The sequence below is a fragment of the Pipistrellus hanaki genome, assembly GCF_964339955.1.
Source record: "Pipistrellus hanaki genome assembly, chromosome: 7".
NCBI lineage: Eukaryota > Metazoa > Chordata > Mammalia > Chiroptera > Vespertilionidae > Pipistrellus > Pipistrellus hanaki.
Window position 1 is genome coordinate 4368452 of NC_140509.1, and position 11050 is coordinate 4379501.

At 54.8% G+C, this 11050-nt stretch overlaps 2 protein-coding genes across 2 annotated transcripts; one reads left to right on the plus strand and one right to left on the minus strand.

The window, feature by feature from the left end:
* Nucleotides 1–65: 65 nt before the first annotated feature.
* WDR46 (WD repeat domain 46) lies at nucleotides 66–9253 on the minus strand. The gene is made up of 15 exons (XM_084891116.1): nucleotides 9120–9253; nucleotides 8577–8789; nucleotides 8387–8467; nucleotides 8140–8252; nucleotides 7933–8020; nucleotides 7758–7819; nucleotides 7404–7508; nucleotides 7162–7312; nucleotides 6916–7051; nucleotides 6634–6733; nucleotides 1160–1473; nucleotides 970–1064; nucleotides 730–825; nucleotides 486–599; nucleotides 66–374 (listed from the first exon to the last, which is right to left on the minus strand). Exons 1-15 carry the CDS (start codon nucleotides 9186–9188, stop codon nucleotides 273–275), a joined length of 1839 nt encoding a protein of 612 aa, XP_084747242.1. The 5' UTR covers nucleotides 9189–9253; the 3' UTR covers nucleotides 66–272.
* A 489-nt stretch (nucleotides 9254–9742) lies between these two features.
* Nucleotides 9743–10912, plus strand: PFDN6 (prefoldin subunit 6). The gene is made up of 4 exons (XM_084891288.1): nucleotides 9743–9882; nucleotides 10075–10145; nucleotides 10225–10349; nucleotides 10553–10912. The coding sequence occupies exons 1-4, from the start codon at nucleotides 9819–9821 to the stop codon at nucleotides 10680–10682; spliced, it is 390 nt and encodes a 129-aa protein (XP_084747414.1). The 5' UTR covers nucleotides 9743–9818; the 3' UTR covers nucleotides 10683–10912.
* Nucleotides 10913–11050: the final 138 nt, after the last annotated feature.

Consider the following 11050-nt stretch of genomic DNA (forward strand, 5'->3'; position numbering starts at 1 on the left):
TGACCACTGGAGCCTAGAGTAGCCCCATGCTGGGCAAAGGAAGGGGACAAGAACAAGATGATCCAGACACATCATCCAAAAGCTTCACTTTCTTCTTTAATACCTAACCACACACACACACACACACACACACACACACACACACACCCGGAGCCAGCAGTCTATTCCCAGTTGGGGAAGGGGCACCTCCCCTCCTCATTCCAGGGACAGGAATTCCCCCAAAGGTGATCTTGGGGAGAGAGTGTTGTCCCCAGGCCATCCTGGAGCCTGGCTCAGCGCACAAATCTGTCCAGGGCAGACGGCCGGGCCCCCACGGGGTTGGCTGCCTTCTCTTGCTTCTGTGGCTGCTGCTCAAGGCTCTGCCGGACTTTGTCCTGGGAAGGTAGGGGGCAAAGTGAGAAGTGGCAGGCTGGCGAGGACAGAGGCACCAGCAGAGGAGGGTACAGCCTGTGGGAGGCCTGGCCCACCCCCAAATGCTCCTTTACCCGGTGTTCCTCGTCCATGACCTTCCGCTTCCTCTTCACCAGGCTTGCTGTCGAGCTTCGGCCCTTCAGCTTTGGCTTTGGCTGGAAGGGAGCCTTGGACTCTGGGTTGTAGCCCTGGGGAAGGGGACAGGAGTGAAGGCTGTAGCAGCCTCAGAGACAGGGACCCGTGGCAGCACCACGGCCGTACCACACTGCTGGGATGGGGGGGGTGAGGTTGTGCCTGGGACTCGGGTCGGCTCCCTACCAGCCTCTCTATCCGTTCCTTCTTCGCCTGCTCCAAAGAGACGACATCCACCTCTGCCAGGGCTCGGGGGTCCAGACAAATGAGCTCTGCAGGAACCTGGAGGCATCAGAGAGGGACAGGAATGGGTGAGGAGGGTGACCCCAAAGGGGGACAAAAACCAGGCTGGTCGCTGAATCCAACTCTCCGAGACCCCCAGTGTGAGCGCTTTCCTCAACCCCGTGCCAGTCCCCACGTCCTCACCTTCTCCAGCAGGGCCTTCACCTCCCACTCCTGCCTCTGCTTCCGGCTCCTGTACGGATTGCTCTCCAGGCCATCGAAGTTGGGCTCAGCAGCCCCTGGGGGGAGGGAAGAGCGTGGAGCCATAAACGGAATCCAGCCTGGCCAGGCCCCTCGCTCCCAGCTACCTCGGCCCACGCCGTGGCCCACTTACCAGGGACCAGCATGCTGGTGATGCCCCCACTGTGCCCCACCCCCAGCACGTCTTCAAAGGGGCAGAACTGAAGGCCATGCACGTGGCCTGAGAGGCGGTGGGTGAGATAGGGCTTCTCCAGGGAGGGTGGGCTGGCCTTGCCCTGCCCTGCCCAAATGTTGACCACATCACCCATTCCTGCGGCCAGCAGTCCCCGCTGGGAGAAGGCCAGGTGCCCTGCTCCCTGGGGCAGGGTCCGCGCACTCAGAGGCTGAAACTTCCCTCGCAAGTCAAAGATCTTCAGCTGGTGGTCCAGGCCAGAGGTGGCCATGCACCTGGGGGATTAGGGAAGACAGTTACTTTGTAGTAAGGGGTCACGGAGCAGGCCTGCGGCCAAGTCCAGGCATCAAGTTTGGTTGGGGGAGAAAAGACTGATGGTAACAGCCATCACACCTAACACTGCAAATGGCCTTGTGGTCATAAAGCACACTAAGCTGTACTTCCCTTTTACAAATGAGGAACAAGCTCAGAGAAAGGAAAGCCTATTTCTTTAGCCTCTGCCCTGACCTACTGAAGACGTGAACCAAAGGGAGTGCCCATGCCGTGCCCCGGGATCACGCCCCCTGCACACACGCAGGGGAAGCCCGCTCCGGGCGGGTGGCCTGCAGTGGTCAGGAGGCCTCCCTGGGGAGCCGTTCTCAGCAGTTCTCCAGAACGCAGGAGCAGACACAGCAGGCACGAATGGGGAGCAGGAGAGGGGAGGCGGAGGTGTTTCCAGGTCTGGCAGGAAACAGGCCAGGAGGGTCGGCAGGGTACAAGTTGCAGGGGCTCCGTCAAGTCAGACTCCCAATGCCCCAGCCCTGCCCTCTGGCCATCGCAAGCCACCACGGAAGGCATGGGCCTGAGGAAACCTTAGCCAGTATGCAGCCACGTGCTAGAGGGCCCGGCTCCCCCGCTTCTCAGACAGATCTCTCAGGGAAACTGCACGGCTCCTTACGTTCCCAGGCTGCCTTTCTGCCTGTGTGTGTGTTCGGGCTGCTCCTCCGCGGGGAGGCTGGCCAGGAGACCACGTTTGCAAAGGGCCAGGATGTGCTCTCGCTGTGGCTGTGAGCCCAGGAGGGGACGAAGAGTTCCTCAGGGCAAGGGCCCAGCTCCACCGAAGGCTCCTGGCACAGGGCCACACCCGCCAGCACCAACTCCGGGCACATCCTGACCCCCCCACCGCTGCGGACATGCAAATCCCAGGTGGGCATGCCGGCCAGCTACCATGTCACTCAGCGTGGTAAACAGCCCAGCTTTAAGAATCCAATCCCAATTGGAATCCGATTCCATCTCTGGAGCCCCTGAGCCCCCGCGGAGGACCTGGGGCTGGACCTGCGGTCAGAGACCCGAGCCATCCAGCACTGTGCTGAGCAAAGCTCAGAGAACAGCTCAGTAAGCCCCAGAAGAGGAGCAGCTGACCCAGGCAGCCCCGGAAGGCGAACAACAGAAGGCAGCAAGCCCGGGACTGGCCAGGCTGGCCCAGCTATGGGGCCAAAGAGGCAGAACCAACTCACATGGCACCGAAGATACAACTCTGGGAGTCTAAGGGTCCGAGCCACTGCAGACTTTCATAAGGTGGGTCTGCTTCGCTTTCCCTTTTCCTGATTTCCTTTCAAACAACTTAAAAGTAAAGTTACATAGTTTCTATTTAATGTAGAGGGTTCTTTTTAAAATATATATATATATATATATTATTTCTTTTTTACAGAGAGGAAGAGAGAGGGATAGAGTCAGAAACATCAATGAAAGAAACATGGATCTGCTGCCTCCTGCACACCTGCCACTCGGGATGTGCCCGCAACCAAGGCACATGCCCTTGACTGGAATCCAACCTGGGACCTTTCACTCTGCAGGCCCACGCTCTATGCACTGAGCCAAACCGGTTAGGGCAACGTAGAGGGTTCTTGAGCAGCGGGTAAAAGTAGGAAAGCGGCTTGTGGGGAAGGTTTTTCTGATGACTCCGGGGGAGCAAGGCAGGAGGAAGGCTTGAAGCTGGGAGCGGGTGAGAGCTCTGAACACGGCACTGAGACAGCGGGACGGAGAGAAACAGACGTGCAGGGACCTGTGAGGGACAGGCAGGCAGGACCTCACGGAGCTCATGAACAGCAGAGCCTGGGCACCCAGACAGCGCTCAGCAAGCAGTGCTTCTGAGCTCTGCTCCTCCCGGTGGCCAAGGAACACTGGTGTCCAAGAAGCCAAATTGTGTGCGACAGGAAAATGTGGCAGAAAAGGAGCAGGCAAGGAGGAGCCTGGGAATTGGGTGTCCGATCCAGTGATGGACACATCAAGTCTGGGGTGACAGAGACAACTGAGTAGCACCTAGATGCCCCACCTGGCCAATCAACCGCCCTGAAAACGTCTGCCACCTGTGTTGTGAAGGAACTGTCACTGAGCAGGCAGGCGCAATGGCCCGGTCATCCTTATGCCCCGGAACCTTAGCACAGAGCCCAGCGAAGGCCTGATGAAGGAAAGGAATCAGAAGAAAACCCAGGAATCTGGGCGAAAACCTACCTCTCCGCCAGATCCACACACACACACACCAGACAGAACAGCTGTGAAATGCAAATACTCTCAGGAAGCACAGAAATTCCAAGCACACCCACCTCCCTGCCTTCGCACCAGCCAGGCCCGAAGGGAACGGTGCTTACTGACAGCGGCGCTGCAGGACGCTGCCTGCTCCCTGGCTCATGCTGAGCTCTGTGTGTCTGAACTCGCTTACTAACGTCCACAACAGCTTTTTGTTGCTGTTGCTGATTACATGCTTTATTTATTTTTAATTTCTTTTAAGGTATCACATATGTGCCCTTATCCCCCATTCCCCTCCCACCCCCCACTCAAACCTCAGACAGAAGGCAGGGGAGGGCGGGGTGAGGGGGAGAGATTAACTGTCTATAACAGCTTCCTGAGCTCAGCCCAGGACTGGCAAACTATGGCCAAACAAATCCGGCCCACCACCTACAGCTGAGAATGACTTTATGTTAAGTGGTTGGGGGAAAAAAAAATCAAATGGATATTTCAAGGTCAGCTAGTGTGGCTGAATGGTTGAGCATTGACCTATGAACCAGAAGGTCACGGTTTGATTCCTGGTCAGGGCACATGCCTGGGTTGTGGGCACAATCCCGGTGTGGGGCACTGATTAATGAGTCTCCCTCATCATTGATGTTTTTCTCTCTCTCTCTCTCCCTTTCTCCTTCCTCTCTGAAATCAATCAAAATGTACTAAAATAAGTAAATAAGTTGCGGCTGCGGCGGCACGCGCGTGCGCGTGACGGACGGGCTCGATCGCGGCCAACCCGTGTGCATCCGGTGGTCCCGCAGCTAGCGGCCCGCCGCCGGGAGAGCGGGGCTCCGGCCACCCCGCCCCCCTCCGCCTCGCAAGATGCAGGGACCCCGCCGGACGGAGGGGGCGCAGTGCGCCCGCCGGACCGTAGGCCGAGGCCTAGAGAGAGGAAGAGAGAGGAGGAAAGATAAAAACTTCAATGATGAGAGAGAAGAATCATTAAACGGCTGCTTCCTGCACGCCCCCTACTGGGGACCAAGCCTGCAACCCAGACATGTGCCCTGACTGGAATCCAACCGTGACCTCCTGGTTCATAGGATGATGCTCAACCACTGAGCCACAAGATGGGCCTCAATGATATTTATTAAATATCAGTTTATATAACTGCAAAAAAAAAAAAAGTAAATAAATAAACAAACAAACAAAAGGCTCTAACCGGTTTGGCTCAGTGGATAGAGCATTGGCCTGCGGACTGAAGGGTCCCGGGTTCGATTCAGGTCAAGGGCATGTACACATTGTGTACACATTCCCAGTGTGGTGTGTGCAGGAGGCAGCTGATCGATGTTTCTCTCTCATGGATGTTTCTAACTCTCTATCCCTCTTCATTCTTCTCTGTAAAAAATCAATCCTATATAATAAAAGGCCAATATGCAAATTGTCTCCTTGACTGGGAATCTGACCGGGAATTCGACCAGGGGGTGGGGCCAGCTGGCCAACCATTCGCTGTCCCTCCTCCTGGCTGACCCCACTCCTGATTGGCCCCCCACCCTAATTGGGGGTGGGGCAGGCCAGCCAACTGTTTGTGGCCCCTCCCCACAGCCGGCCCAGCCGGATGAGGGCAGGTCGGCTGGACCCCACCTGTGCACAAATTTGTGCACCAGGCCTCTAGTAAAATATATATTTTTTAAAAAGAATATTTCAAGACGAGAAAATCATATGAAATTGTGTCCACGAATGGTCTTATTGGAACACAACCACGTTCACTCTACTGCTTTTGAGCTACATTAGCACAGCAGAGTGGTCAAGACAGACACTGACATGGGATCACTTCCGGCTGCTGCTGGAGTCGCAGCCGCAGGGTCATAGCATAACAGCACTCCGAGCACCTCCCAGCCAGCCACCTGCCTCATCACCTGCCTGTGTGCAAGACATTGTCAAGGATAAAATATGTAAAATCTCTCAGATCAGATTAACAGATCACATTTACTGTGGAGTCTGATGACTTTCAACACCAACTCTGAATATCAATTAAGCAATATATCTTCAAAAAGAGGAATCTAATTCTTCCCATTAGTAGACCTGAATCTGAAAAACATTGCATTCAATTATTACATTTTGAATTTCATTGTTTAAAAATTTGTGATAGTGCCAAAACTGGTTTGGCTCAGTGGATAGAGCGTCGGCCTGCAGACTGAATGGTCCCAGGTTCGATTCTGGTCAAGGGCATGTACCTTGGTTGCAGGCACATCCCCTGTGGGAGGTGTGCAAGAGGCAGCTGATCGATGATTCTCTCTCATCGATGTTTCTAATTCACTATCCCTCTCTCTTCCTCTCTGTAAAAAATCAATAAAATATATTTTAAAAAATTTTTGTGATACTGTTTTTTTTCCTTTTTATTATTCAAATATCTACATAATACCCTCTTGGCCAGCAAAGCCTAAAACATTTACTATCTGGCTTTTATATATGTATAGATATATATTTTATACATATATAAAAGCCAGATAGTAAATGTTTTAGGCTTTGAAATATTGATTTCAGAGAGAAAAGAGAAATCTCTATGATGAGAATCATCAATTGGCTACCGCCGGTCTTCTCCCCACTCCCGCCCCCCCACTGGGGATGGAGCCCTGACCAGGAATCAAACCGTGACGTCCTGCCTCATAGGTTGATGCTCAATCACTGAGCAATGCCAGGCCGGCCTACCAGGCTCTTTATAGAAAAATTTTGCTGACTCTTGAGCTAGACACTCATGCCCCTACTCTCAGGGTGAGGAATGTGTGGCTCACAGAGTTATGTAATGTGCCCACACTCACATGGCTGGTCAGTGGTGGCACCAGAATTTACACCCAGGCAGCTTAATGCAGAGTCTGTTCTCTTAAAGACACTCAGCCTTCCACACTTTCCTATCCCGCCGTGACGACCAGCACCTCATGCCCCAACAAGTGACTTACGTGCCTGTAGAATCTACTGCCACAGCCCGGACCCCCCCGCGGTGACAGAGAATCTTCGCCAGTGGCTCCTTCATGGCTGGACTCCATAAGGACACGGTACCTGGCGGTCAGAGAAGAGCCAAAGTGGGCACCGAGGGGATTAAACTTGGAAAAGATGGGGACTCTAGGCCAAAGGGAGCCCAAAGAGGAAGGTAAAAGGCAACTTTACGGGACTTGTGAAGCACAAATATAGAAGGAAAGCAGGGTAGGATGGTCAGAGTCAAACCTCAGCCAGGGACCAACCATTGCTGTGTCCGAGGTGGATGACGGCGTTGTAAGGGTTCTGTGTCATGACGTCCAGTCGTCCAGCCCGGGCATTCAGAGCCGCCACAATCTTCCCCACGGACACGTCCAGGTAGGTCAGAAAGCCAGTCTCTGACTGTGAGAGAGAAATGAGTCCTGACTGCGCTGTCCTCCCTCTCCTGGGGTGCCAGAGGAGGCATGGTCTTCTCAGGGTCCCACCCAGGCCCTGTGCTGACGGCCACTCACAGATGTGGCCAGGAGGAAGTGGAAAGGCAGGAACTCAAGCCGCGTGACACGGTCGCAGCGGCGGATGCAGTGGAGTTCAATTCCCTGGTTGTCATAGATGTGAAGCCAGCGGTTCTGAGCGACAGCAAGCAGTGCCTCCGAATGCAGGAACCTGGGAGGAGAGGGCAGAGGGTAAGGGGTCACAGTGTCATTCAATCAAGAAGGGCTGTCTCACCACTGACCCCGGACGGACAGGCACTGACCGGATGTCCCGCACTGCCTCCATGACGTTGATCTCACACATGAGCTTCTTTGTCACCCAGTCAAGGGCAGCCACGTGACCCCGGCGCCCTCCGAAAGCCAAGTGTCTGTTGGAGGTGGGGAACAAGCAGGGTGTCAATGCCGGAGCACCCTCAGACCAGTGGAGGCCTTCATGCCAGCCCCTTCTTCCCAGGTGAGAGGAGAGATGTCATACGTGTTCACCCTCACATGCAAGCAAATCACAGGACACATACCACACAACCAAACATACACAGGCATGGCTGAGGAGGGCCTGGCTGACGTGGTTAAGGAGACATGCCCTCATTCCAGTTCCAGTCACTAGAATTCAGCCTTACCTCCCAGTCTGAGAGTAATTCAGCCTGTAGGGTCCAAACTGTCGCAAGTTCAAGTCAAAGTGCTGGGAAAGGGAAGAGTTAAAAAAAGGATCAAGAACTAAACGGCTCACTTCAGTAATTCCCCCTTCTAGTCCCCACTTCGTCTTGCCTGGCCCGGTCCCCTCCGCAGGCTCACCTTGGCTGCACTGGCAATGTCCACAGCCTCCACGATGTCCGCCTGGCGAATTTTGGCCGTGTCCTCCCCCTCCTCCCCTTCCAGAAACCTGCAAGGGAGTGATGGAGCTGCAGAAGAGCTTTCTAATGTGAAGTAAGTGCACCAACACGAAAACGGGAAAGGACAGCCCATAAAGCAGGGGCTGGGGACCAGATCAGGGCCACTCACCCAGGTTCCTCAGCAAGCAGCAGCTCAGAACGAGCAGCTTTGACACTTATTTCCTCTTCCTCAGCTTCAGCCACCTCAAGCCGGCTTCGGGTTTTGGCCTTAGAATGTGGCAGCTACCACATCGTTGGTGGGGAAGATATGGGGGGAGAAAAGACACTATGTGAGGTCACAAGAGAGCCACCTGGTCCCGTCTCCATCCATCTCATCCAGACACTCCCTGCCTGCAACCCCCTCGACTGGCCCTCACCTTTTTGGATTTGTCAATGCGACGGAACTTCTGAGCAACCTCCACAGAGACCGGGGCGGGGCCTGGGAATGGGTCCTGGGCCTGGGGCAGGGAGGAGGCAATTCGCTGACAGGCTCGGATGGAACCCAACCTTCGCATCCTCAAAGCACAAGGCACCTTGCCCCGCTACCCTATCAGGCCCCATGCTCACCCCCGACACGCTCCGCGGAGGCTCCGCATTCCTCTGTCCTCGGGGTTTCTTTAAGAACTGGGGCTTCTTGGAGATGCGAGACTTCTTTGGGGTGTGAGTGTTCTTTGGCTTCTGGGGGCGGGGCTCTCCGTTCCTCTTCTTGTTAGGAGGGGGCTCTGCAGAAGCTGTAGCAGTGGTCGGAGTGATCTCTTCCTCCCAGTATCGCCGCGGTCTCTTTTATAAACATAAAAGAAATACAATTACTTCAGAGAGGAAGGGAGAGAAACACCAAGGATGAGACAATCATTGACGGCTGCCTCCCGCACACCCCGCACTGGGGATGAAGCCTACTACCGGAGCATGTGCCCGGACAGGGAACTGAACCATGACCTCCTGGTCCATATGTCATAGGTTCATAGGTCAATGCCCAAGCACTGAATCAGGCCCGCTCGGCTCGTGGCGGTTTCCACCCGCAGATCAGAAGCCCTGATCCTCCGCTGCCCCTGCCCCGCCCCTCCGATCCCGGGGTTGAAAACGTTCCTTCCGCCCCAGGAAGATCTCTACCTTTTTCTTGTTCTGAAGTTTATTTTTCTTGGGAGGGATATCCCTGCCCGGCTTGGGGGCAGTCTCCATCCTGCCACCCTAAGGACGACCCACGTGCCAACGCCTCCAGCTGTCCCACAGTCTCACAGGTATCTCCCGGAAGTCCTCCAGCCCTCATCCAATCAGCGCCGTACCAGGTGTGACGCCTAAAGTCGCCATCTTGAATGAGGGCGGCTCTCCCTTAAGGGGCCAGGCGGACCTTGGTCCCTCTCCTCCGAGTAGCAGCTTATGCGCGAGTAACGAAAGAAAGGCAAGGGATCAGGTCCCAAGAAACGGTGCGGTTGATTTTTCCATCTTCGTTTCCCCATCTTTCCTGGAATCTTTAAAATTTGTATCTTTAGCAGAACGCCGCTTATTAAACACGTCTGAACTACAATTCCCGGCATGCATCATACGGTAGCATTCCCAGCATTCTTTGTTTACTTCCGGGTTTATAATCACTGAAGAGAGAACGAGGGAGGCAGGGTTTCGGTTTGGGGTCTCGTTTCAACTGCCACCCCCTGCGGCCTGGGCCGTGTGGATACGAACGGGAGGAGCTGCTGTGCCCCGAGAGGCCGCCGCCCAAGAGTGCTGTCATCTCCGGAAGCCAGACCATTACCGGGAGCTCGGAGCCTTCCAGAGTGAGACCCAGCGCCCCCCTCCCGCAGGCTCGCCGCCGCCATGGCTGAGCTGATCCAGAAAAAGCTACAGGGAGAAGTGGAGAAATACCAGCAGCTGCAGAAGGGTAAGGGGAGGGTCGGCGCAGCTTCCCCCATCCCTGCACTCACTCCGAACCCAAAGCCATGCTAAGGTCATGCTTTCTTCCCCACCCCGGACGCGCCGCCCCACCTCCATCTCCTGACTAGGATTGTGGGGTCTGGTAGCACTTGTGTTTTCTCTAATAAAGTCTTTCCTGCCACCCCACCCCCACCCCCAGACTTGAGTAAATCCATGTCTGGGCGGCAGAAGCTTGAAGCACAACTAACAGAAAATAACATCGTGAAGGAGGTGAGATTGGGGTTTGTGGGGCAAGGAGGGAGGGGCTGTACTGGCAAGGATTCTGACTTTACGTGCACGCCTCCACCAGGAACTGGCCTTACTGGATGGGTCCAACGTGGTCTTTAAACTTCTGGGTCCCGTGCTGGTCAAACAGGAGCTGGGGGAGGCTCGGGCCACAGTAGGGAAGAGACTGGACTATATCACAGCTGAAATGTGAGTGTTTGTCCCCCACTCTGTGATGCGCCTGACACCATAGGAGAGCAGCCCCATCGTCCACTTCCTCCACCCCCTTCCCCTTTAACCTCTCCCCCTCCATGCCCTAGATCTCAAGTTGTCCACTGATCTTTCTTCCTTCAAAGGAGCATCCTCAGTAAGTCTCCCTAACTTATGTGCTTGTCTCTGTTGCCTCTTCTCAGTAAGCGATACGAATCCCAGCTCCGGGACCTCGAGCAGCAGTCAGAGCAACAGAGGGAGACCCTTGCTCAGCTGCAGCAGGAGTTCCAGCGGGCCCAGGCGGCAAAGGCAGGGCCTTCTGGCAAGGCCTGACCCTATGGGGGAGGGGGGGACCGGGGAGGAGGGGGAACCCAGGCAGCTCTGTAGCTAATAAAATGTGAAAACACCTGGCTGTTTGACCAGCCACTTCTGTCACAACTGTCTTCATCCATTATCCCAGCCCTTCCACCTAATGGATGTACACCACCTGTTAAATCAAGTCCAAATTCTTGCAACTGCAGTCTTTGTGACTCATCCATCATTTTTTGAGACTAAAATCTAAAACATCTCAAGCCTCATCTGTACATAAAACACTTAGCTTGGTTGGCATGCCCCTTTAGGAAACATGAGGGCATTTACGATGCAAATGGAAGCTGAGTTTAACTCAGTCCTCTCCTCTGAGACCCGGGAAGAAAGGGGGC